At 46.4% G+C, this 27,807-nt stretch overlaps 2 protein-coding genes across 9 annotated transcripts in view; both read left to right on the plus strand.

Annotated features, from left to right (window-relative positions):
• Nucleotides 1-27,807, plus strand: part of SLC20A2 (solute carrier family 20 member 2) — a 104,445-nt gene that overhangs the window by 66,525 nt on the left and 10,113 nt on the right. For 7 of the 8 annotated variants that reach the window (XM_033415402.2, XM_049704194.1, XM_033415404.2 and 4 more), the window contains 5 exons: nt 8,705-8,821; nt 13,558-13,761; nt 15,044-15,611; nt 23,677-23,862; nt 25,105-25,189. In XM_033415402.2, coding sequence (XP_033271293.1) covers nt 8,705-8,821; nt 13,558-13,761; nt 15,044-15,611; nt 23,677-23,862; nt 25,105-25,189 — 1,160 coding nt within the window. The remainder of the gene's footprint in view (nt 1-8,704; nt 8,822-13,557; nt 13,762-15,043; nt 15,612-23,676; nt 23,863-25,104; nt 25,190-27,807) is intronic. The other variant, XM_033415405.2, reaches the window with a different exon arrangement.
• The window catches only part of PLAT (plasminogen activator, tissue type), a 249,087-nt gene that overhangs the window by 528 nt on the left and 220,752 nt on the right, over nt 1-27,807 (plus strand). The gene's annotated exons all lie outside the window — the stretch shown is intronic.

Here is a 27,807-nt window from a genome sequence, read left to right on the forward strand (position 1 = left end):
TTTCAGTGGGTAAAGAAGAACTTACGTACAGTACTGTCATTTGCATAACATTCCCATGTGGAGGAGGTGGTTAACTGTTCTCACTCACCATTTCCAGGCGTGTCTTGGTAGAGAGGGTCCCCATTCCCCTCTGTGAGGTGTGCCTCTTACAGCTAGATCCTGAACACGTCCATTGCTGTGGGATGGCCAGAGTGAGCAGAGATGTTTGTGTGTGTCGTTTTCCTTCTTGTTAATGTCCTTTAAGGATTAAGATTCAGTTACGGGCCATATCTGATTAAAACCTCCCTCTCTCTGTTCAAAAGGTAAAGTTTCTGCTAAATGGTGTGTCGTATTACAGTTGAAAGCGCCCTCTTCCCAAACGGGGGAAATCCTTATTAATTTCTCCAACCGGGTTTTCTCAAGGCAGTTTTTCTCGGATTGTATAGCCATACCTAATTCTATGTTTGTGTGCTGGGCTTTCAGACTCTGGGTGAAGGGAGGGGGCGTGAAGCACCACAGCGGCTCTAAGTAATCTGAAAAGCACAAGGCTGCACGTCACGGTGAGCTGGAGGGAGATGAAACCCTGGCCTCAGATGACAGTGGCCTGACGGCCCTTTGGGCTTGGTCATTCACGGAATATGAAGTGTGTTTGTCACAGACTGTTTTCATGATCCATAACAAAAACACAGAGGCAGAGTAACAGCAGTTGCGTCCCATGAAGTTGAAGCTCGCCCCACCCCAAGTCTGTGAATCTCAGGAAGCTTCCATGCGGTGCTGGGCGGGGCCGGGAGCGCCAGGTGGGAAGCCAGCCGCAGCAGAGAGATGTCTTGTCCACCTGCGCCCTTGTTCTTAGTTCTGTGCAGGCTCTCGGAGCCCAGGGTAACGGAACAAAAAGCCTACCAGCCGTCAATAGCCAGACACCTCCCGGGCTAGTGATTTAAGAGATTAAACAAATGAAGGCCGGGGTGCGAGTCCTGGAAGTGGGAATTGGTGTAAATGACAACCATTTAGTTCTGTTTCTGCATTTTTTTTTCCTAGCCTCTATTCTTCTTGCTCCCTGGTTCTCGGTCTGAATGTCAGAAAACCACAACTGTATGATTGTTATTAAAATTTGACTTTTCCCATACTTACCTATTTTTTCCATCACTTCTTTTTCTCATCTTTTGCTGCAGTTTTATTGCAAATTTGCTAGAAGAATCAGATTACTAAGGGACTAAATTCTAGAGAAGGGCTTCCCTGGTGGCGCAGTTGTTGAGAGTCCGCCTGCTGATGCAGGGGACGCGGGTTCGTGCCCCCGTCCGGGAAGATCCCACATGCCGCGGAGCGGCTGGGCCCGTGAGCCATGGCCGCTGAGCCTGCGCGTCCGGAGCCTGTGCTCCGCAACGGGAGAGGCCACAACAGTGAGAGGCCCGCGTACCGCAAAAAAAAAAAAAATTCTAGAGAAAATGAAACTAGATAATGGATGAGGCAACTAAGGATAATATAAATACTTCATAGAGAAGTTGTGAAAAATAAATAATAAACGCTTTTACTGAGCTGAGTTTTACACGAATTAATCCTTTGTGTCCTCTGAACTCCACTGGGAAATTGGTAATATTGCTAACGCCCCCTGACAGGTGGGCAGCAGGCACAGTGATGCTGACTGAGTGCCCAAGGTCATATAACTAGTCAGGTGCAGAAGCAGACGTTAAGTGGGCAGCCTGGTCCCGAGCCCCAGTTATATGACATTCTTCTGACACACGATGGGGCGGGGGTAAGACACGCAGTATCTAGTGCCTGGTACCTAATGTCGCTGTTAATGATGATCAGAATACACTCAGTCAGAAAAGGACTTTGCTAATGTCTTGGCTCCTGGGGAGTGTTTATGGGATGTTCAATAGGTGAGTCTAAATCCTATTTTTATTTAAACGTCTAAGGTTAAAACTAGACATTAATTCCATCCTATGGTCATCTGTAGCTGTGGCGTCATAGTTGGGGATAGGGTTGGGCTGGGAAGAATCACTTCCCCAGTGACTCGGTCCTCTGCCCCGTTTAGAACTTGCCTGCCTTTCTGCCTGTGGGAATTTATTCTTGCTAGTCCTTTTCTTTCTTAGAACGCTTCCGTTCAACACATAGGCCCCAGAGATAAAAGGAAAGAATGAAAAGTTTGCTAACAAAAAAGAGTGGCAGCATTCACCTTACCCCGTTTCAACTTTCAGAGATTCTGATAAGTAGCCTTTTTCTAGATGGACGTGAATTCAGTGGGGACCTGTGGGCTGTTGAGTTACAGGGTTCTGGTTTGACTTCCTCTGTTCCTCCTCTCTAAGTTATTTTGAAGTTGTTTATATTTTGAGCCTAGCTTGATTTGTTTTACTTTGCGTTTGACATGACTTTTCTCAAAAGTCATCCTTCGGAAACTGAGTTGCACTTTAAAAAATTGTCTTTGCATTTTTGTCCTTTAAAAAATAATTTGCAAGCAGCAAAAATAACTTGAGGAAAATAAAGTACTCACTTGGGTTGGCTTAGATAGAAGCCTGAAGTTTATTTTTAAGGAAAGTCTTCAGCTGTACAGGACCTGTTTTTTGTTTAGCATTTAAAGAACAAACGCTGAGGTTCATGGCACACGGCTTTGAGGCGTCAGAGCAGATCAGCTAACGAAGCTTTCTAAGTCCAAGTGTGGTCCCTAGACCGGCGGCATCAGCGTCACATGGACACCTGTCAAAAATGCAGATTCTCAGGCTCAGCCCTAGACCCGATGAACCAGAAATGCAGACCAGCAGCCTGCGTTTACCAGGGAGACCCTGGGTGATCGGATGCATGTGCATTTAGAGGACCCCTGCCCTAACCACCCCTTTATCATAACCTTTTACCGTAAACGCTGCTGCCTTATACGGTTCTCATGTAAGGGGTGCTCTTCAAAAGCTCTAGCTAGCAACCTTTGCTCACTCCTTACTAGCAGATGAATTCTCAGACTTAACCAGGCCTGGTTTCTGGCTTCCCCAGAGTGGTCTGCACCTGAGATGGGGCTGCCTCCCCCTCCTCCTCCATCTCCTCTTCCTCCTCCTCCCCCCTCTCCCCTCCCCCCTCCTCCCCCCTCTCCCCTCCCCTTCTCCTCCATCTCTTCCATCTCCCCTTCCCCCTCCTCCTCCCTCCCCTCCCCTTCTCCTCCATCTCCTCCTCTCTTCCCTCTCCCTCTCCTCCTCCATCTCCTCCTCTTTTCCCTCTCCCTCTCCTCCTCCCTCTCCCTCCCTCCATCTCCTCCCCTCCCTCTTCTCCTCCCCCTCCCCTTCTCCCCTCCCCCTTCTCCCTCCCCTCCCCCTCCTCCTCCCTCCCCTCCCCCTTCTCCTCCATCCCCTCCCCCTTCTCCTCCATCTCCTCCTCTCCTCCCCCTCCCTCTCCTCCTCCCTCTCCCTCCTCCTACATCTCCTCTTCCTCCTCCTCCTCCCTCCCTCTTCTCCTCCCCCTCCTCCTCCCTCCCCTCCCCCTTCTCCTCCATCTCCTCCTCCTCCAGTGGCAGCTCTTCTGGTCCAGCCCCCTCGAGGGAACCAGAGCATCAGCCACCCCTCAGGTCCCCACTGACTCGGGAGAAGGAGCTTTGTTCCCAGAGGACCTCTGTGTTCCGCGTTAGCTGTAGAGAATGTTCTGGGCTGTAGAGAAGCTGGGCGTTGGAGCTTCAGTGATTCCCAGCCCAGGGCCCTGGGTGGGGAAGGCCTGGGCTGAGAAGATTCTCCAGTATCACTGAGAGCTTGATTCAGAACAGAGTGATTTAAACTCACTTCCTTCTCAGAATTATTATAAATGAACCCTGGTTTGAGAAAGCTGGTACCATATGCATAAAAAAAAAAATCCCAACTATAGGACAAATTAGGAAATAGCATTTTTGAATTTCAAAACAATGCTTCATTTTCTTTCTTTCTTTCTTTTTTTTTTTTTGCGGTTCGCGGGCCTCTCACTGTTGTGGCCTCTCCCGTTGCGGAGCACAGGCACCGGACGCGCAGGCTCAGCGGCCATGGCTCACGGGCCCAGCCGCTCCGCGGCATGTGGGATCCTCCCGGACCGGGGCACGAACCCGTGTCCCTTGCATCGGCAGGCGGACTCTCAACCACTGCGCCACCAGAGAAGCCCAATGCTTCATTTTCTTAAAGTTACCCCAGGATTCCTTTCACATAGGGAGCTCCTCTAATGCTTGAGCGTGTTGATCTAAAACAAAACAAAAACTAGAAACTTCATTTATCAGGGAAGGGAGGACTAGTAAAAAGTAATTCTACAAATGGGGCAGACGTGTGTCTGTGTGTGTGTGTTACTGTGGAAAGATGTCCATAATATATTGTTATGTGAGAAATGAAGGCACAGAAGAATATATACAGTGTGATTTACATCTATTAAATTTAAGGAAAAGAAAAAAAAATTCTCACAAACACTCTGCACCATATGTTTATGTCTAGAAAATGCCTGAAAAGATACACACCAAATAGTTAACAGTGTTACTCTGGGAAGTGGGTTCCAGAAGGATGGACGACGAGGAATTTCCACAGTTGTACGTGATACGGTTTTATACAGCTGATATTTTTGCTGATTTAATTTTTATTTTATATTGAAGTGTAGTTGATTTACAATGCTATGCTAGTTTCAGGTGTACAGCAAAGTGATTCAGTTCTACATATATATCTCTATTCTTTTTCGGATTCTTTTGCCATATATGTCATTACAGAGTATTGAGTAGAGTTCCCTGTGCTGTAGAGTAGGTCCTTGATGATTATCTATGGATGATCTTTTTATAACCATATTATTATTTTTAAAATTAAACCCGAGAGAGAGAGAAGAGAGGGTGCAGGAGAGGCTGATGAGTAGGGAACTAATATGGGCTAAAAAGCCTTACTGGTTTTACAGAAGCTTAATTTATTTTATTAGATTCTAACAATGATTGTTATATATGAAAAACAAGAGATGTAGCAAAGTAATAATGACTCCAGAAGACTGTGTTTCTAAAAAGTTCTCCGCTCTTCCTCATGTCACTTGGATATCCTGATCTTCGGGGGATTTGGGAGAGAGTTGCAAGGATGCTTGTGGTTAGAGCTAAATCACTATTCATCATATCTTTGCTGTTCAGAAAATGAAAGGGCTTGAGATGAAAGGCCATTTAGGGGCTGGAGTGAGGCCTGGGCTTGCGAGCGCCCAGTGTGGGCTCCTGGCAGCCGCTCCTGGCCGCGGGGACCGGAGCAATGCAAGCCGTGTCCTACTTCGCCTTCCACGGGGTGACGGCGCCGGGCCTCAGTGCCCTCTGGAGTGCTGTTACCGGAAAACAATTTGAGATCCTCGCAGGAAGGCTGATCAGTGCGAAGTATTTTTGTCAAAAATTTTGTTGTGAAAAGGTCAACCTTGAATTTTCAGAAGAAAAAAGTTTTCCCCTGGAGGTACGTTGATTCAAAGGCTTTTCCGTGCTGGATTTTTGCATTTAATTGTTTTTTTATCCATGAAAGTTGATTTTATGTATTTAGTACAGTTTAGAGCTGCATCCCGTAACTGTCTTATATGCAGGCTTTAAAAGTAAATCCTGGTGCGCTTTTTTTTTTTTCACGTGTACAGTTTCAGGTGTCAGTTTTATATACACACACACACACACACACACACACACACACACACACACATATTCTTTTTCAGGTTCTTTTACTGTAAGGTTTAACCTTATAGGTTATTTCAAAATACTGAGTATAGTTCCCTGTGCTCTACAGTAGATCCTTATTTATATATTGTAGTGTGTATTTGTTAATCCCCAAACTCCTAATTTATCCCCCCACTTTCTCCTTTGTAACCATGTTTGTTTTCTGTGCCTGTGAGTCTGTTTCTGTTTTGTATGTACGTCAATCCTGTGCGCTTCTGATGCTCTGTTAATTTACTAAATTGGCATAATAATTTGGTAAGACCCAAGTCCTGTCCCCGTTCTGTTCCTCTCTCCTCTCTTACTCACCGTGGATGACTGCCCCCGCTTTCCTGGTTCCTTTGCTGTGCTTCACACCCGTGGTTTTTCCCTCTGTCTCCCACCCCTTCCACCCTCAGTGATGTGTGGAGCCCCTGACCTCCCGTCCAGTTCTTGTGACTCAGAGGGTGGCTTTGGACCTTCTTGGCCATTTCCCAGGCCAAACTGATGGCGAAGGTAGTTGTGATGGTAAAGGTTCAAGGGTCAGGTGACATTGTGGCTTATTGTCTAAGAGAAGCATCAGAAGTCGTGTAGCCGGCCTCAGTTCCTCCCTTTCGGATGAGGGTCCTGACACCCTCCAGAACGCACGTGACCTCCGCGGAGAGCGTGGAGACGGGCCTGGAAGGCGCCCGTAGAGCAGCCCTGCCCTGCCTTGTCGTGAGCTCTGCTCGGCAGGGAAGGAAGCAAACGGGGCCTGGGGGCAAAAGTATTCACTCGTTTAAATATTCCTATATCCAGCTCCCAAACTGCATCCCCTCCCCAGAGTACCCAGAGCTCGCCTGTCTTAGATCAAGTTAACGCAGTGAAGCCAAAAGTAGCCCAAGTAACAATTTTATCATCAACGGAACCAGGAACCACCAAGGAAACCGTGAAACCTCTTCAAAAGCCAAGTATTTTTAAGCTGTAGTTGGTGTTGATGTTCGTTCATCAGTTTGATGTTGGTAATTACAGTTACCACTCAGTTAGCAAGAAACAGCTTTGGAGTGGCCTTTTACCACATGTATCAGACACTGGCACGGAGACATAAAGCAGAAGCAGGAAGCCGTGGCCGTGAGCGTGGCCAGTGAGGTCAGCCTGAGTGGCTCTACAAGCAGTTCCAAGCCTCGGGTCCGAGGCCACGGCCGGGCCTGGAGCAGGGCTGCCGGGTGCCTCAGTGCAGCCCTGCGTGGGGCCATGTGCTTTCTGGTGTATCGGGCGTTTGAGGGTGGAGTGGCCTGACCGCTGAGTGTCTGCTGCCACCAGTGGCCCCTCCGCTGTACTAAGGCTGGGTGATCTTGGTTTTTTGTTTTTTATATTTATATATGTTAATTCTGACTCCCCAGTTAGAGTATTAACTACCTGCTCTCCCTCTTACCATTACCAAAATGTCTAATAATACCTTACCTGAGTAACTGTAAGTTGGTTTGTATGTACAGAGTGGCTACCAGTGTAACTAACAGAGCCTATACCATTAGAGATTTGTTTAAGAGCAAAGTTTTAAATAGTTCACTCCTTTCAAACTTCGAAAAAATGTTTAACAATTTACAAAAGTGTGTGCCCATTATAAATTTTCAAAGTTAACAGTACAAAAGTATATGTAGTGAGAAGGGAGAGCCCCCTCCAACTTCTCATCTCTCCACAGGAGGAACCACTGATTCTTTCCAGAACTTTTTCTGTCTATTCACACATATGGTAGGAGTGTATGTGTGGGGTTGTTTTCTCTTCTAAACATAAATTGGGTCATGGTACACACACCATGATCCAGATGGCCTTTCTTCCTTAACTAGATCGCGGGCCTCTTTCCTTATGAGTACGTTTAGACCGACCTCATTTTTACGCTCTGCACCACACTGACAACGTTTCCATGGAATGATGCGTGTATCAGTCGTCTTGCAAATTCTTCCCATTACAAATAATGCTGTAGTGAGTGTTCCTGTGCCTATATCTTTGTGCCTGTGCAAGGGTGCCCCTGTGAGCGTGTGTGAGTCACGCCTGTGCGGCCGGGAGAGCTGGGCTCTGGGGCCCACGGGGCTAGGAAGCCTGATGCTTCTCCACCCTCCGTACTTTCACTGGCTGTGATGGAATGGCCACTTCGTGTGCTGGACTGGATAGTAATGAAAAGTTTTTCTATGTTGTAATTCCATGAGTTGACACTTCAAAGAGGAGTTGAGTTTCAAAGTCAGTGTCCTTTTAAAACACTTTGCTATCTAAGATTTTATTTTATTTTATTTTTAACAGTAGAAAGGGTTGATTTATGCATATGGAGGCCTTCACAGAAAAGACATGAACACGCAAAGAAGCAGTTAGACTTTGGGACTTATATACCATTTTGACAAAGGGTGATCAGTTATGGAAAGTGACTAGGAAATACAGGAGGAAACAGAATAGAACGGTTATTTTAGCAAGGTCTGTTTGTGCAGACTTATCTTGGTATTGGTGCCTTGTTTCCAGTGGTGAGGGTCACTTTGCTCTTCCTGGAACAAGGAAGGCACGTTTCTCACAAGAAATTTATGCCCTGCTTTCAGGCACTTACGAAGGGGGCAGCAGACTCTTCCTGTGTCTGCTGTTTCTCAATTTAATCTGACGTTAAAAAAGGTTCGTGTGTGTGATCTGAGCGTCATGTCCATTTAAAGCCGGGCTGCTGACTATTGAGAAACGAAAGAGGCAGCTGCCCGCCTTGCTGTGCCTGCTGCAGCCCTGGGCTTCGCGCTGCCCGGGGGCACGGGCGGGGGCACTAGGAGGGAAGCCGGACCCTTTGTTACCCCTGTTTGTCCACTCAGGAATTTAGATATTGAGATAATACTGTAAATGGGTTTATTCCCAACTTAATATGCCGTTTGTGCCAAGTTGGTCGATTTTTAATAATTAGGTTACTTACTGATTTAACCACATATTTGCAAAGCTGTGTGTCTTAAACACACAGCTTTGTACGCCCTGAAAGCCTAGCACATCTTTTTTGGTTGAGAGTTTTATTAAACACGGAATCCAGGTGGTTCGTTTCAGGTCTGGGGAACGGCAGGTATGTGGACGTGATGCCCGACGTTTGAGAAGTGTCCCCTTTATCCCCAGTGCTGGGCCTGGTCCTTCCCATGTGGGCGATTGTGCTCATCTCCTTTGGGGTCGCGCTGCTGTTCGCCCTCTTCGTGTGGCTCTGTGTGTGTCCGTGGATGCGGAGAAAGATAGCAGGTAAGGGCTTTGCCGTTCTTCTGATCTGCAAGAGTGCTCTGACCGCTGAGACCTCGCTGTCGTCCACGGTGATCCTGACTGACAGAGGGACGCACACCGAGATCAGGCCAGTCCTTGGCTTGTGGCTGCTGACGGCTTTCTGGCTCAAACTTTTCCTTGGTAACTTGGGACCCAGGTGACAGTGAGGTCCTAGTTGCCATGGCTAATGGAAGGTAACTGCCTGCTGAGAAACATGAGATTATACAGATCAACACCACAGTCAGGTAGCACTTCCCTCCCTCAAGAATGGCTAAAGGTAGAAAGACTAGATTACAAGTGTGATAACTGGAATTCTCATATATTTATGGTGAAATAAAAACTGGTACAGCCATGGGGGAAGTTAGTTGAGCAGTCTCCTGTAAGGTTAGGCAAACATTTACCATGTGGCCCATTAACTCCACTCTTAGGTATTTATCCAAGAGAAATGAAAAGACTTGTACACAAATTGGTCAGTCATACTAGGCAAAAAACGGAAACAACCCACATGCTCATTAACAAGCGAATGGATAACCAAATTATGGTCTATTCATACAATAGAAGACGAATCAGCAGTGAAGAGGAGAAGTACCGGGAGAAGCCAGACACAAAGGAGTACATACTGCGTGATTCCAGGGAACGGTAATCCACAGCGGGAGAAACCACTGGTTGCTGGAGAAACCACTGGTTGCTGGAGACCGACTGCAAAGGGGCACAAGGGACAAGAGGGAACTTTAGGGACAGGAGGGGACTTTGCAGGGACAGGAGGGGACTTTGCAGGGACAGGAGGGGAACTCTGTAGGGACAGGAGGGAGCTTTGTAGGAACAGGAGGGAAATTTCCAGGGACAGGAGGGAGCTTTGTAGGAACAGGAGGGAACTTTCCAGGGACAGGAGGGAACTCTAGGGACAGGAGGGGACTTTGCGGGGACAGGAGGGAGCTTTGCAGGGACAGGAGGGAGCTTTGTAGGAACAGGAGGGAAATTTTCAGGGACAGGAGGGAACTCTAGGGACAGGATGGAGCTTTGCAGGGACAGGAGGGAACTCTAGGAACAGGATGGAGCTTTGCAGGGACAGGAGGGAACTGCAGGGACAGGAGGCACTTTGCAGGACTCTGTTAATTGGGGAGTAGTTACAGGCTCTAGTCATTTGTCACGGGTCATCTACCTGTACATTTAAAATGTATAAATTTCACTGTATGGAAATTATACCTCAATGAAAGCAATTTAAAAAAAAAAGAAGAAGACTGTGGCTTAGAAAATTGCAGGAGGTATTTTCCTGTCAGTGGCAACATGATTGAATTCCAAGTCTGGAGGCCACACAGAGCCTTTTACAGGGCTCTCAAAAGAAAGGAAGTATTTAATTTTGTCCTCAGAGTGTACCTTACAATTGCACGTTCATACGGATATATCTGAATTTGAGAAACCCATATTTCAAAGAACAAAACAAATGAGGAGACATACCATGCTCATGAACGCAAAGACTCAATACCGGGAAACGTCAGTTTGTCTCAAATCAATCTATACATTTAACACAATTTAAATAAAAATCCCAGCAGGATATTTTGTAGATTTAGACAAGTCACTTTAAAAATTTATACGGAAAGGGAAAGGAACTGGAATAGCCAAAGCAATTTTGGAAAAGAGTAAATTTGAAAGACCTGTACTGCTTGGCTTTAAGAGCTACTATAAAGCTACAGGAAAGTGTGGAATTGGTGAAGAGACATCTAGATTAACAGAACAGAGTAGAGTCCAGAAACAGAGCCACAAATATATATGGGCAAATGATTTTTGACAAAATACAAAGTCGGTTCAATGGAGGAAGAATAGTCCTTACAATAAATGGTATTGAACAGTTGGATATTGAATGCGAAAAAGAGAACCTTGACCTAAGCCTTACACCTTGTAAAAATTAACTCAAGATGCATCATAGATAAAAATGTAAAACAGAAAACTATAAAACTTTTAGGACAAAAAAGGGAAAACTTTGGAGACCATTGGTAAAGCAAAGAGTTTTTAGATATGATACCAAAAACAGTTCATAAAAGAAGTGGGTAAATCGCACTTCATCAAAGTTAGAAACTATTGCTCTGTGAGAAACACTATTAAGAGAATTTAAAAAGACAAGTTACAGACTGAGCAGCAGCTGGAATGCTCGTGTACTCCTGGTGGGAATGCAAAATGGTGCAGCCTCTCAGGAAAGCAGTTTGGCTGTTTCTCATAAGGTTAAATATACACTTACCCATTCCTGGGTATTTACCCTAGAGAAATGCAAACTTAAATTCACACAAAAGCCTGGCTATGAATGTTTATGGCAACTTTATTTGCCATCACCAAAAACTAGAAACAGCACGGATTATCCGCAGAACGAATAAACAAGCACGTATTTATGTAAATAAATACATCCATGTATTAGAACACTACTTGGCAGTGAAGAAGAGTGAGCTACTGAAACCTGCAACAACATGGGTGAACCTCAGATGCACTAATCATGCCAGGTCAGAGAAGCCAGCCTCAAAAGCTCATGTCTTATGGTTCCATTTATATGACATGTGGAAAAGACAAAACTGTAGGGCCAGAGAGCAGATCAGCAGTTGTCACAGGCTAGGGATGGGCAGAGGGGCTGACTGCCAGGGAGGCTTTAGGGGCTGATGGAACCCTTCCCTATCCTGATTGTGGACTGTCTGTAGGAATCTAGACATTTGTTAGACTCAAGGTTCTACACACACAGACAGAGCCAATTTACTGCATGTAGATTTAAAAACTAATAATAAAAAAACGGCATGAATACATACAACTTGAAACTGAGTAGTGAAGCCAGATTGATAACCAGCTGCTGCTCCGTCTCCTGTGTAGCCGTTCCCACTCCAGGCTGAGAAGGAGCCCACCTTAAACATCCTGCTTGGCTGACTTAACCCCATGGGAAGTGATAAACTAGACTTAAATGCTCTGATGTCTAAAGGCTTTTTCTAATACCTGAACCTTAATGTGAAATGGGCCGTAAAATCTTTTCTTCCACATTTAGGCTATAATGTTACAGCAGGAAACTGACATCACTACCCATACTGGCTTCCCAGGAGATTTTTTGGTCAATGCCATGTATTTTGACATTTCAGTATATATGTATCTTTTTCTATTAATTTAAGTACAGACTGTGGTTAAGGGCGTGGACAGAGTGTAAACCGACTGCATTTTGCTACCTATGTGACCTTCGGCAAATGACTTAATCTCTCTGGGCCTCAGTTTGCTGTTTATAAAGGAGAGAAAATAATAATACCTGTTTCATGTGTTAACAGGTTTTTTTGGGAAATCCCTGGCGGTCCAGTGGTTAGGACTCCGCGCTTCCACTGCAGGGGGGCATGGGTTCAATCCCTGGTTGGGGAACTGAGATACCACAAGCCGCGCAGTGAGGCCAAAAAAAAGTGTTTTTTAAAAATTGTTATTATAATCTTTACAAATATTATCTTTTCTCATCTAGATTGTAAGCAACTTGAGGTCAGAGATCTGTATGCACACTTTTTTGTTCCTTGCAGTACATAACAAATTTAGTTTTTAAAAAATCTATCTTGTATCTGACTATCTAGGTAAGTATAGAAATAGAGGTGATGCTGAGTGTGTTCAGCAGAGGAACCGAGAATGTCTCCATTTCAGTTGGGTAGGTAAGAGCTTAGACATCCGCTCAGGTGAGGAAACAAGGTCATAAATCACCAGCACCACACACCAGATTTGATTAAAAAGAATGCTCTCGGGCTTCCCTGGTGGCGCAATGGTTGAGAGTCTGCCTGCCGATGCAGGGGACACGGGTTCGTGTCCCGGTCCGGGAGGATCCCACATGCCGCGGAGCGGCTGGGCCCGTGAGCCATGGCCGCTGAGCCTGCGTGTCCGGAGCCCGTGCTCCACAGCGGGAGAGGCCACAACAGTGAGAGGCCCACGTACTGCAAAAAAAAAAAAAAAGGAACAGAGAGATTCTACTTACTTTTCGAAATTCTTTACTTTCAAAAGAAACCAGGGATTTTTAAAAAGCAGTTTAAAGCTGGAGAGCATTCTTTTTTTTTTTTTTTCGGTACACGGGCCTCTCACTGTTGTGGCCTCTCCCGTTGCGGAGCACAGGCTCCGGACGTGCAGGCTCAGCAGCCATGGCTCACAGACCCAGCTGCTCCACAGCATGTGGGATCCTCCCGGACCGGGGCACGAACCCGTGTCCCCTGCATCGGCAGGCGGACTCCCAACCACTGCGCCACCAGGGAAGCCCTGTCTGTTCCTTTTGAGGAAAATGATTTACTTGTTTCCGAAGATTTGGTGGCCTGAAGAAATCTGAGAGCAGTCATTTATTGAACAGAAGAAAACCAAGCAGACTATAACAGTATCTTTGAAGACAAAAAGGATAAACATTTCAGGGATTCTGAGGTTAGTTTAAGAAAATAGAAGGCCAGTCTAGATGGTTGTAGTATTTACAGAATGTTTACCTTGGGAATCAATCTAATCCTGTCTTTTTTGTTGGTCTTGGATGAGATAACTCAGGCCTAAGCCTCCATCTTTCCCTCCATAGCTGAGTTTTCTAGCCTGTGTTTCCCAGATGATTGAACTCTCCACTTTATTTTGTCTAACTTTTTTCTTCATTCCCAAAGTAAGTACGTAACAAGATAAATATTTATTTTTATATTCATTTGTCAGTAACAAGAATTCTCTGACAAAATTTTCAGTTATGCCTCTATTTTCTTTAGGCAAATTACAAAAAGAAAGTGCTTTATCGCGAGTCTCTGATGAAAGCCTCAACAAAATTCAGGAAGCGGAGTCCCCAGTATTTAAAGAGCTACCGGGTGCCAGGGCTCATGACGACAGCACCGTCCCCCTCACCGGGTCGGCCGCGGAGCCGTCCGGGACCTCAGAAAGCACGACAGGGGGACACCACCCCCGCGTACCATACGGTAAGACCCCCGGGGGCTGAGGTGGCGCTGGGCCTGCCGGCCTGCGTGTGGCACTGAGCCTCCAGTGCACACAAGTGTCCCCCGGTTTCTGCTTTGAGAAAACCCAGGCGCTAAAGAGGCCTCAGGGACCAGGCAGTCGCAGAGCAGGCTTACTCGTGTCCTGTGATTTTCCTCCAAGAGCCATTTACCTACAGTCTCCCAGCGGCACCCAGACCCCCCGTACCACCCCTCTGAGTGCCTCACCTGCATCTTCCACGTGCAGTCACCTAACTGCTGGAGATCGGAAGGTCGGTTTATCCAGCTTAATACGAACAACTTCCTCCTGGAAGACGCAGAGTGAAAGCTGACATTGGAACGGGAGGGGGTCCCACTAGAGAATCACAGAAACCATCAGGACCATCTTGGGGGGGTGGTCCTTTGTCCCACAGCATCTCTGTACAGTGATGGGCAGGCACCAGCGTCTGCCTGGCCCACCTCCCTGCAGGGGCACTGGTACCGATTTCCAGGCTGCGTTTGGGACTTGGCCAAAGAAGGCACACAAACTGCCCACTGATCTGACAGATCTGCCTTTGACTGCCCAGACTGGCCTCTTTTTAAAAAATTGAAGTATAGTTGATTTACAGTGTTGTGTTAATTTCTGCTCTACAGCAAAGTGACTCAGTTATACATATATATACATTCTTTTTTTAAAATATTCTTTTCCATTGTGGTTTATCACAGGATATTGAATATAGTTCCCTGTGCTATACAGTAGGACCTCGTTGTTTATCCATTCTCTATGTAATAGCTTACATCTGCTAATCCCAGCCTCCCACTCCAACCCTCCCCCAGCCCCTCCCCCTTGGCAACCACCAGTCTGTTCTCTATGTCTGTGATTCTGTTTCTGTTTCATAGATGAGTCCATTTGTGTCATGTTTTTAAGGAGCACCTACAGCGTGTATCTCACAGGGGTCTGGGTTGGGTCCCTCTTATATGAAGTTTTTTGTAAAATGAGCTCCTTACAGGGAATCCTCCTTTTACTGGTTCCTAGAAAAGGAGAGAATGCTACCGTGATTTCTGGAAGACGCATTTTAAGAGACCGTAACATCATTTTTTAACTACCATGTTAGTTTTACTTACCCTTTGTTGTATGTTTCCAAGTTTCCCTTTTTATTTGAACCATACTGCAGGGCCTTCATAGTCAAGTTAGAAAATGGAGCACGTGGGAAAAAGCAAAAGCACCCGCCACCCCGCCTTCCCCAGATGACCTCGGCTCTCAGTCTGTCCCCTTGTCCCCCTGCAGGCCGGGCGCTGTCCATGACACACGGCGCCAAGTCGCCCGTGTCTAACGGGACCTTCGGCTTCGACGGCCCAGCGCGCGGCGACGGCCACGTGTATCACACGGTGCACAAGGACTCGGGTCTCTACAAGGACCTGCTGCACCGCATCCGCGACGAGCGGCCGGCGCCGGACGGGGCCCCGCGGCTGCTGCGGCGCAACAACAGCTACACGTGCTACACGGCGGCCATCTGCGGGCTGCCCGGCCTGGCCACGCGCCGCGGTGACGCGCCCGCACCCGAGGACAGCGAGAAGCTGGTGGCCGACGCCGTGGCCTACTCCCGCCGGCGGCTGCGCTACGACAGCTACTCCAGCTACTGCAACGCCGTGGCCGAGGCCGAGATCGAGGCTGAGGAGGGCGGCGTGGAGGTGCGCCTGGCCACCCCGCTGGCTGAGCCCGAGCCGCCACGCGATGACGCAGCGGACGACGAGAAGGAGGAGAAGGACTCGGCCGAGGTCCACCTGCTCTTCCACTTCCTGCAGGTCCTCACCGCCTGCTTCGGCTCCTTCGCGCACGGCGGCAACGACGTGAGGTCAGTGCCCAGGGCGCGCAGGCGGGGCGGGGGGAAGGCGCACGGCAGACACACGGCCACCCTGGAACCTCGCGGGTCTGCACTGCCCGGGTCCACCGACATGGGCTTTTCCCCCACGAGTGTAGCACCCGCATCTTCACTGCACGGATCTTTAAATGAACTAGGTGTGGGGGAAGGTTTGTGTTGGATCGGAGATCACAACACGCGTTATCAGAAGACGTGGGATTTGAGCCCTGACTCTGCCCACGCCGTTCCAGCTTCCTGCCCTGCCTGAGTCATTAATCAGTTCCTTTTGGTTTTGAGTCAGAGAGAGCAGTACCCGGATTTCCGCCGAGTTGTTCAAGGGTCACCTGTGAATAAGTAGCTCCTGTAGTGTGCCAGACGGTGACACGCGTTAAAGGGAAGAGAAGAGTAGAAAGGGGTGTGGGACCCCTGGAGGGCTGCCGTGTTGGACGGCTGCTCGGGTCAGGAGGGCTCGCCGAGTGACACCTGCAGGGGCTGAGGGCGCAGCCGTGTGCTCGTCTGTAGGAGAACATTCCGGAAGAGGGGACAACAGATGCGAGGGCCCGAGGCAGGACATGCCTTGGGGGTGGGGGTGGGGTTCCGGGAAGAGCCACAAGCAAGAGCGTGGAGACGCTCAGGTCGGCGGGTCGTGGAAGCCCCGAATGTGTAGTCTCTACCCCCCTCTCACTGGCTGGGCAGCTCAGGACCAGTCACTGAATTTCCCAAAGCCTCAGTGTCCCAATCTGTGAAGTGGGAGTAAAGCTAGTACCAACCACATGGGATTTCTGTGAAGATTAAGTGAGATGCTTTATATAACAAGCTCAAGACAGTGCTCTCCCATAATCAATATCCCTACATTTTCACTCTTACTATTATTATAGTTATCACACAGGCTAATGTTTCTGTCCAAATCAGGAAAACATGCCGTTGTTGCTTTTGTGTTTTTGCTCAGTTATATGACTCTGTTTTACACTGTCTACCCACGTGCACCAGCGTTTCTGTTCTTTTTAAAAGAAGTCTTTGTGCCAGAGAAGAGGCCTGGACATCTTATGTTCTGCTCAGTGTCGTCTAGGGGTCGCCATGTTATTTAATTGGGGGCACCATGTTCTGTCTCCTCTTAATAATTTTTTTTCTGCCCTCCCCCACCAGCCCACTTCCTCCTCTTTATCCACAAATTCTTTATTGAAAGCCTGGTACTGTCAAAGTGTTATGAATTGGGTCCCTGTCCTTTAGGAGTTTAAATTCCAGTTAAGGAGACAAGAAAGACATACACGTAGAAAAGTAACAGAACACCTCAAAACAGCATTTAAAGGCCAGAGGAAGAGTCTAGGTGGTAGCTGCTATAGGTGACCAGAGTTTAGAGCAACTGTTTGCAGTTTGGGGGCTGCTTTTGAGGCTTTTGAGCAGGGATATGGTCTGATGAAAGCAAGGTTTTAGAAATAATAGTGTGATGTGAAGAGGGGGCTTCTGTTCGTTCAGGAAGAAGTTACCAAGTCTGTACCAGGGCTCAGAGCTGAACCACTTGTAACTTACCCTAACCCTCCTCAGAGCAGTCCTTTGCAGTCCTAAGTGGTATCCTTCAAAGACAGGGAATCTGAAGCTCAGAAATGTGACTTTCTTGCCCAGAGTCACACAGCTGGAGAGAAGCGGGCTTGGGAGCTGGCTCTTCGTGACTCAGTCTGCAGAGTGGAGGGTGGGCTGAGAGCTACAGAGGCTGTTGAAAGCCCATAGGGAGCCTGGAAGTTGTCACTCTACCCTAACAACAGGAGAAAACCGAATGGACTGAAAAATCAACAACTCTTCTTGGATCCAGAAAGGAGAGGAGGACACAGGACAAACCACTGCCCCCAAGACTGGAGGGACAGACAGTCCTGGAAGAGTGACTCAGGAGTGGAAGCTGCCATGGAACCAGGGAAACCTGGACTGGAATGATGGACCCTGGATGTTCAGGGGGGACAAGTAGAGAGTTAGAGGCTCCAGGGGACCCATGGTAGGGGGACCCCATGATATTGTGAGTTTTACGTCCAAGAGCTGTACCAGGTCCTCACAGTGAATATCAGGGAAGAGAAATCCCCTCCTGCTCCTGTCGGGGGAGGGAAAGCATTTGACAGAAGAGAGCAACTGTGTGCTTAACCAGGCCCGCTCCCAGGGGAAACCAGGTCACCAGAGCCCCGCCTGCAGGGGGATTACCACAGCCTAACTGACCTGGGGAGGGGAAATACACTCCAGACTTCCCTCGCCTTCCGCTTGGGCGAAGGGAAGCACCCACCTCGAGCCATCCTGTCCCACTTAAGGGGGAAGCAGAAACTGAGAAACACTTGTGAAGTTCACAGTCCAGAGGGACAGGCTCACTGAGAGACCGAGACCTCATCAAAGGACTACAGAAGGCTTCTCCATCCCCAGACCTCCCACCACATCACTAAAGGCCTATTTACAGCAGTTCCTTCTACCCAGGAGATCATGTCTGGTTATCAAGAAAAATTTACAAGGCATACCAAAAGGCAAAAAACACAATTGGAAGAGACAGAGCAAAATTCAGAACCAGACATGGCTGGGATGTTGCAATTATCAGATGAGGAATTGAAAACAGCTACGATTCATAGGCTGAGGTCTCTGATGGATAAAGTAGGCATCCATTAGGTGAGCAAGGTAAGCAGAGAGAAGGAAATCCTAAGAAAGAACCAAAAAGAACACTGGAGATCAAAACACTGTAACAGGGCTTCCCTGGTGGTGCAGTGGTTGAGAGTCCACCTGCCGATGCAGGGGACACGGGTTCGTGCCCCGGTCCGGGAAGATCCCACATGCCGCGGAGCAGCTGGGCCCGTGAGCCATGGCCGCGGAGCCTGCGCGTCCGGGGCCTGTGCTCCGCAACGGGAGAGGCCCGCGTACCACAAAAACAAAAACAAAAAACAACACACTTCTAAATAACACTTGGATCAAAGAAGGAATATCAAGAGGAATTTTCAAATATTTGAACTAAATGAAAATGAAAGCACATCAAAATTTGTGGGAAGCAGCAAAAACAGTGCTTAGAAGAAAATTGAATTGAATTGCTGCACACGGACTTTCTCTAGTTGTGGCGAGCGGGGGCTACTCCCGTTGCAGTAAACGGGCTTCTCATTATGGTGGCTTCTCTTGTTGCAGAGCATGGGCTCTAGGCATGTGGGCTTCAGTAGTTGCAGCACGTGGGCTTCAGTAGTTGTGGCTCGTGGGCTCTAGAGTGCAGGCTCAGGAGTTGTGGTGCGTGGGCTTAGTTGCTCCGTCGCATGTGGGATCTTCCTGGACCAGGGATCGAACCTGTGTCCCCTGCGTTGGCAGGTGGATCAACAAACTATTAGCAAATTGAATCCAACAATGTATAATGAGAATTATCCAGCATGACCAAGTGAGCTTTCTCTGAGGTATGCAAGACTGGTTCAAATTGCATTGAATTCATATATTAGGAAAGAAGGAAGATATAAAATCAGTAAATAATAAATAATAATATAAATAATAATAAAATCAATCTAAGTTTCCAGCCTAGAAAAATAGGAAAAGAAGAGCAAATTAAATCCAAGGTAAGCAGAAGTAAACAAATAATAAGAATTAGAGCAGAAATAAATGAAATTGAAGTCAGGAAACTAATAGAGAAAATCAATGAAACAAAAAGCTGATTCTTTGAAAATATTAATGAAGTTGATAAGCTTCTAGCCAGGCTAACTCAGAGAAAAAGAGAGAACACAAATTGCTAATATCAGAAAGGGAAGAAGGACATCACTATAGATCCTATGGACATTAAAAGGATAATACTACAAAATACTATAAAAGGAATACTGTGAATAACCAATTTGATAACCTAGGTGAAATGGACCAATTCGTTGAAAGACAGAACTGCCCAAACTCACACAAGAAGAAATAGACTATCTGATGGGCCTATATCTATTAAGGACATTGAATCAATAATTAATAACCTTTCAAAACAGAAAGCACCAGGCCCAGATAGGTTCACTGATGAATTCTGCCAAATATCTAAGGAAGAAATTATACTTGTCTACAAATTTCTTTCAGAGGATAGAAGCAAAAGGAATACTTCCTAACTCATTCTGTAAGGCCAGCATTACCCTAGTACCAAAACCAGTGAAAGACATTATAAGAAAACTATAGACCTGTGTTTCTTATGAACTTCGCTGAAGAAAAAACTCAACAAACGATTAGCAAATTGAATCCAACAATGTATAAAGAGAATTATGCAGCATGACCAATGAGCTTTCTCTGAGGTATGCAAGACTGGTTCAACATTCGAAAATTAGTTAATGTAATCCATCATGTCAATAGGCTAAAAAGAAAAAGTCACATGATCATATCAATAGATGCAGAAGAAAGCATTTAACAAAATCCAATACCTATTCGTGATAAAAACTCTTAGTAAACTAGGAATAGAGGGGAACTCCTCAACTTGATAAAAAATACAAAAAAACTACAGCTAATATCATACTTAATGGTGAGAAACTCAAAGCTTTTCCACTAAGATCAGGAACAAGGCATAGATGTCCCCTTTCAGCACTGCTTTTCAAAACTGTACTGAAAGTTCTAGCTAATGCACTAGGACAAGAAAGGGAGATAAACGTATACAGATTAGGAAAGAAGAAATAAAACTGTCTTTGTTTGAAGATGACATGACCATCTATGTAGAAAATCTGAAAGAACTGACCAAAAAAAAAAAAAAACTCCTGGAACTAATAAGCAATTATAACAAGGACGCAGGATACAGGTTAATATACAAAAATCAATCACTTCCTACATATTAGCAGAGAACAGGTGGAGTTTGAAATTCAAAAACACAATAGTACCATGTACACTGGCACCTTGAAATACTTAGGGATACATCTAACAAAATGTGTACAGGATCTATATGCGGAAAACTGTAAAACTGATGGATGAAATCAAAGAATGGAATAAATGGAGAGATTTTCCATGTTCAAGGATAAGAAGAATCAATATTGCCAAGATGTCCGTTCTTCACATCTTGATCTATAGATTCAATGCAATCCCAATCAAAACCTCAGAAAGTTATTTTGTGGATACTGATAAACTGATTCTAAAGTTTATATGGAGAGGCAAAAAAACCAGAATAGCCAATGCAAAATTGAAGGAGAACAAACTTGAAGGACTGATACTACCCGAATTCAAGCTTGCTAGTAAAGCTGCAGTAACAAGACAGTATGGTATTGGTGAAAGAACAGACAGATAAATCAATGAAACAGAATAGAGAGCCCAGAAATAGACCCACATAAATATGACAGTCAACTGATCTGACAACACCAAGTGCTGGCAAGGATGTGGAGAAACAGGAACTCTCATTCATTTCTGGTGAGAATACAAAATGGTACAGCTGCTTTGGAAGACAGTGGGACAGTTTCTTACAAAACTAAGCATACTCTTATTGTACCATCCAGTAGTCGTGCTCCTTGGTATTTATCCTGATAAGCTTATATCCACACAAAAACCTGTACATGGATGTTTATAGCAGCTTTATGCAAAATTGCCAAAACATAGCAACCAAGATGTCCTTCAGTAGGTGGATTGATAAAAACTGGTACATTTACACAATGCTATTCAGCACTAAAATGAGTTATCAAGCCATGAAATTACATGCAGGAACCTTAAATGCATATTACTGAATGAAAGAAGCCAATATGAAAAGCTGCATACTGTATGATTCCAACTATATGACTTTCTGGAAAAGGCAAAACTATGGAGACAGAAGATCCGGGGTTGGGGTGGGAAGGAGGGATGAATAGGTAGAGCACAGAGGATTTTTAGGGCAGTGAAAATTCTCTGTATGATACCCTAATGATGGATACATGTCATTTATTATACATTTGTCTAAACCCATAGAATGTACCACACCAAGAGTGAACGCTACTGTAAACGATGGGCTTCAGATGATTCTGATGTGTCAGTATGGGTTCATCGGTTGTAACAAACGTTCCACTCTCGTGGGGATGTTGATGATGGGAGGCTATGCATGTGTGGACCAGAGGGTATATGGGAAACCTCTGTACCTTCCCCTCAGTTTTGCTATGAATCTTCAACTGCTCTAAAGAAATAAAGTCTTAATTTAAAAAAGAAAAAAAGCTGTGGCACCCCCCAGGAAAGTCAGTGCCTGCCTGCCAAGGGCCTGAGTGACGAGAGGGGGCCTGGGGGAGGGGTGAGCACCTGAGTGAGTCCTCAGCTCACATCCCAGTTCTGCTTCCTGCTAGGGACATGACTTTGGCATCTGTTTTCTCATCAGTAAAATGGGAGTGACAATAGCCAGTTTAAGGGGTGGGCCTGAGAACTAATGATTAGCAATAATGTTTGTGATCCCATAGTGGGGAGGCTGGCACAGCTGCCCCAAATTGGTAGCTAATCTTAGTAGCTGTGCTGGCAGTGAAAATGGAAAGAAATAGAGAAAGAAAGGAAGAAAAAAAAGAATTTGTATCCACTTCTTGTGATTTTTCAGTACTTTAAAAAAATTAGGGACTTCCCCGGTGGTGCAGTGGTTAAGAATCCGCCTGCCAATGCAGGGGACATGGGTTCGATCCCTGGTCCGGGAAGATCCCACATGCCGCAGAGCAACTAAGCCCTTGCACCACAACTACTGAGCCTGTGTTCTAGAGCCCGTGAGCCACAACTACTGAGCCTACGTGCCACGACTACTGAAGCCTGTGTGCCCTAGAGCCCACATGCCACAACTACTGAAGCCTGCGCGCTCTAGGGCCCGCGTGCCGCAACTTCTGAGCCTGTGTGCTGCAACTACTGAAGCCCATGCGCCTAGAGCCCATGCTCCGCAACAAGGAAAGCCACCGCAATGAGAAGCCCACACACTGCAGCAAAGAGTAGCCCCCACTCACCGCAACTAGGGAAAACCCGTGCACAGCAACAAAGACCCATCACAGCCAGAAAAAAAAAAATTAACAAATCACACAACCATTAAGATGGCTACTCTAAAAACAAAATAAGTGTTGGCAAGGATGTGAGAAATTGGAACTCTTGTGCACTGTTGGTGGGAATATAAAATGGTGTAACCACTGTGGAAAAGTCTGAAGATTCCTCAAAAAATTAAAAATAGAATTACCATATGACCCAGCAATCCCACTACTGGGCATATACCCAAAAGAATGGAAAGCAGGGTCTCAAAGAGACATTTTCACACCCGTGTTCACAGCAGCACTATTCACAATAGCCAAGACGTGGAGGCAACCCCAGTGTCCATCAACAGATGAATGGCTAAACAAGATATGGTGTGTGTGTGTGTGTGTGTGTGTGTATGTGTGTGTGTGCGTATGTATACACATACACACACAGTGGAATATTCCACCTTAAAAAGGATGGAGGAGCTTCCCTGGTGGCGCAGTGGTTGAGAGTCCGCCTGCTGATGCAGGGCACACGGGTTCGTGCCCCGGTCCGGGAAGATCCCACATGCCGCGGAGCGCCTGGGCCCGTGAGCCATGGCCGCTGAGCCTGCGCATCCGGAGCCCGTGCTCCGCAACGGGAGAGGCCACAACAGTGAGAGGCCCGCGTACCGCAAAAAAAAAAAAAAGGACGGAAATTCTGTTATATGCTCCAACATGGATGAATCTTGAAGGCATTATGCTAAGTGAAATAAACTAGCCACAAAAAGACAAATACCATACACTTGCACTTAAGGAGAAACCTCGCAGAGCTACTCCAACTCAGAGATGAAGTTAAACGGTTGTTACCGGGGGTGGGGCAGGGGCAAAGGGAATTCTTATTTAATGAGTACAGAGTTTCAGATTTCCACGATGAAAAGTTCTGGAGGCCTGTGTCACAACAGTGTGAATATCCTTCACACTACTGAACTGTACACTTAAAAATAGTCAAGATGGTAAACTTTCTGTTTTTTTAAACCACAACCAAGCAAGTTACTAAATCATTTTTATCACCTGTAGATTACATAGGCAAGCCCCAAATGCGACAGATGGGCTGTTCTCAAGAAGAGAAGTCCCTGCATGTCATGTACAGCGTCATCTGTATGCATGTACGATGTTTGTACAATTAACCTCTTTTTTCCTCCCAGTAATGCCATTGGTCCCCTGGTAGCTCTGTGGCTGATTTATGAACAAGGTGCGGTCCTACAAGAAGCAGTGACTCCCGTCTGGCTGCTGTTTTACGGAGGGGTTGGAATTTGTACAGGCCTCTGGGTTTGGGGGAGAAGAGTGATCCAGACCATGGGGAAGGACCTCACCCCCATCACGCCGTCCAGGTAAGCCGCCGGGGCGGCGCGGAGTGGGTGTGTCTGGACGTCCCAGCGCGGCTCTCTGCACAGCCGGGTCTGCAGCGGGCTCCCCGTGCGCCATCCTCACCCGTCCCTCATGCACTGCTCAGCGGTGGCACAAGATGAGGGTGGGAGTGGGAGGGATGGGAATGGAGGGAGAAGCAGGAGGGGAAGAGAAAAAGCGAATCCACCTGCAGCCACACCCGCACCCTGTTCCCCTCCCACACTCCCACTGCCCTTACCCCGCCTGAGGTCCAGAGAGCAGGCGAGGAGGGAGAAAAGGGCTCTTGGGCCTGCCTTTCCCGAAAATCCTCTGCTCACCAGCTCCACCTGCTGGCTGCAGGCAGCTGTCCCCTGCTGCCCTTCAAGGTTTACTCTACATCCTTCCTTTGCTTCCTGGGCTAAGCCGGCAGGCGGGGTGCCCATGCCCTGGGGTGGGGTTTGGAGACTCCCACGTTGTTTCCTATGGTCCTTCTAGTGTGTATCCTCTAGAGCAGGGGTTCCCAACCCCTGGTCCGCAGACCGGCAGCGGTCCGTGGCCTGTTAGGGACCAGGCCACACAGCAAGAGGTGAGTGGCGGGCGAGGGTGAGCCAGCCAGTGAAGCTTCATCTGCCGCCCCCCGTGGCTCCCCGTGGCTCCCCCTGGCTCGCATTACCGCCTGAACCCTGTGGAAAAATTGTCTTCCACCAAACCGGACCCTGGTGCCAAAAAGGTTGGGACCACTGCTTTAGAGCTATTGGTTAAATAACAAATTCACAGGAGAACTTTCCAAATACAGATAAAACTTGGAACTACCTATTGTAAGAGATCTTTTCCCCCTTGAAAGTCATTTTAATGAATGATTCTCTTACAAGATTGATTTGAAGAAAAATTAGTGATCTGAGAAAAAATTCACTCCTTTATGATACGTACACATTTTAAAAATGAGAGCGTAGTTTTCCCTGCGCCACTTTAGACATGACAATTCACCGTCTTCGGCTCAGCAGGAATTTCTGACCCAGCTCCTACAGGGTGTGGTTTTTGGAAACATACCGGGAAAACGAGGCTCCTTAGGGCCGCAAGCAGCCTCATGCCAAGCGTTGGTGCCATGTTGCCGCCATGCCGCAGTCCCTGGTTCTGCTGATGCCGTGGGACGCAGTCCACCCAAGGAGCGTCCTGGTGAGGCCTGGGCACCCAGGGCCGGCGAGCCACCGGCGGCGCCCGTGACGCATCCCCTGTCTCCTCCGCAGCGGCTTCACCATCGAGCTGGCCTCAGCGTTCACCGTGGTCACCGCCTCCAACGTCGGGCTGCCCGTCAGCACCACGCACTGCAAGGTAGGCCGGCGCCCGCGCGTCCTGCCCGGTCACCCGGGGCCGAGGGGAGCTCGGGCAGCGCTCGGCACGCGGTCGGTGGAAGAGTCACGGCGGGGTGTCCCGGGGGCAAATCCCGGCCCTTACCGCCGGCAGCGGTTCGGATCGCCTCCCGTCCCGCAGACGTGGCCGCTCCACACGTGCCCGGCGGGAGCTTGCCCTCCTTCCACATGCCCTGGTTCTCTCGTTGTTTCCACAGTGGGTTTTGCATTGAGGTTGTGCGTCCACGAACCGTGTTTGTAGGCCCAGGGGCCCAGGATTTGACAGGGGGACAGAAGTAGGCAGAAATCGTTTCCATGGAATCGTAAGACACGGTTGTTTCAGTTCTTTTTTCTAATATAAGGTGGTCGAAGTGACTCAATTGCCTTCGAGTGAATTCCGGATGATATTAACCACTGTCATGTGCTCTAGAACTCAGTGGGAGAGGGAATTCCTTGTCTAGTACCTGGGCTGTTGGAGCCACAAGGAACCTTAAAGATGAAGGAAGAGGAAACAGGCCCCGCGAGTTTCAGGGAGTTACCTAAGGACCCCCGGGGTGGGCCAGGGCTGGAACCGAGGCCTTGTAACCCAGGGCTGCCCAGTACCTTGAGGAATTCTAAAATATCTCCAATGGGCCCCCTGTATACAAATATACCCACCAACAACTTCAACAAAGCAAAAGCGGCTTGCAGATTTTCCTAGGTTCATAGATTCCTGTCATTCCTGAAAAGCTTGTTTATTCCCACTCTGGGCACCAAGGGTACCGCAGTGACCAAGACAGTGATGGGCTCTCCATTTACACACAGCCTGAAAACTCCACCCAGTGTGTCTGTAAACAAGCACCGCTAAATGTGAAAGGCTTATAAAAAAAGAATGAAATCATGCCATTTGCAGCAACATGGATGGATCTAGAAATGATCATACTCAGTGAAGTAAGTCAGACAGAGAAAGACAAATGCTGTATGATATCACTTATATGTGGAATCTAAAAAATGATACAAATGATCTCATTTACAAATCAGGAACAGACTCACAGACATAAAAAACAAACTTATGGTTACCAAAGGGGTAACGGAGGAAGAGGGATAAATTAGGGGTATGGGATTAACAGATACACACTGCTGTATGTAAAATAGATAAACAACGAGGATTTACTGTATAGCACAGGGAACTATACTCAATATCTTGTAATAACCTATAATGGAAAAGAATCTGAAAAAATATATATATATGGCTGAATAATTTTACTGTACACCCGAAACTAATACAACATTGTAAATCAATTATACTTCAATTTAAAAAGTAAGTACCAATAGGACCACTAGCCCCTAGGTTTCAGTTTCTAATCTGGAAGATGAAAGGGCTACCTTAGATGACTCGTAATATCGACGCTGTCTGGTTCCCCTATTTCTCAGTAATTCTGTTGCTGTTAGTGCCTGGTGATGGACTTAATCTGGAAACACACTCAACTTATTAAGAGGCAAGTCGGAACGCAGCAAAGAATACCACCTTATATCAACAAAAGACCTCATCAGTAGTGAAGACATGGGACTCTGGGCCCCTTGTGATCCAAATAACATAACAACTAAAAACATAAGGCAAAAGCTGTTAGAACTCAGAAATTAATGTGTCTAAGTCTGTGACAAATGAAGAAGACAGAAGTACTTAGGAATATAATGGATTTGATTTATAGCAGTATAATTAATAAATATATATCAAATTTTTATGCCTTCTTGTCAAGTATCATGAAACGTTTATAAAAATTAGTCATAAATTCAGAAGACCATGATAAAAATCACAACTAAATTTATAAAATAAGAACAGATATTCTACACAATCTGTAATCCCAAATAAATTAAACTAAAAATATATGTTGAAAAAAGGAAGCATCCCCTTGGACATTTTAAAATGCTCTTTTTAACAGTTGAATCAAGGAGTTTAAAAACTATAATCATAGATTTCTTGGAAAAGAGAAAAAAACAAATTGTGTGTCCGTGTGTGTATACATAGGAAACTTATGCTCAGATAAAAATTCATATATTTACATGCTTTAATTGAGCAAAGGGAAAATAAAAGAACCAAACATTCAGATTAGTATTTTATAAAAAGTTCAGAACAATAAAAATTCTCAGGAAACAGCAAGAAGGATATTAAAGCAAAATAAATTTTAAAACAAAACTAGTGAAGGAGAAGGGGAGAGGAAAGTGTTTACTAACAAAATAACATCAAATTCTTAGAAAAGGAAGGGAGGGGAATTAAGTTAGAAAGAAGAAAGTCATCATAACAGATTTGGGAGAGAATTTTAAAATATAAAACCATATAGCTGTATGCTAAGGATTTGAAAACCTCTGTAAAATGAATTATTTTTTGCAAAAATATACATGACAAATAAATGTGATACAAAAAGTAGAAAAAAAGTGGAAACCCTGACCAGAGCAATAGGAAGAAATTAAGGAAGTTCTCCAAAAACAATTCTTCTCACCTGAAAAGGCAAAAAGGAGGAGGCCACTGCTGACTCCAGTTGTAGATGGATTCACTGGCTAATCTTTTCCATCTTAAAAGAATAGATAATTCTCACATTATATGAACTTTCCATAATGTAG

This window comes from Orcinus orca, chromosome 21, assembly GCF_937001465.1.
Source record: "Orcinus orca chromosome 21, mOrcOrc1.1, whole genome shotgun sequence".
NCBI classification, from domain to species: Eukaryota; Metazoa; Chordata; class Mammalia; order Artiodactyla; family Delphinidae; genus Orcinus; species Orcinus orca.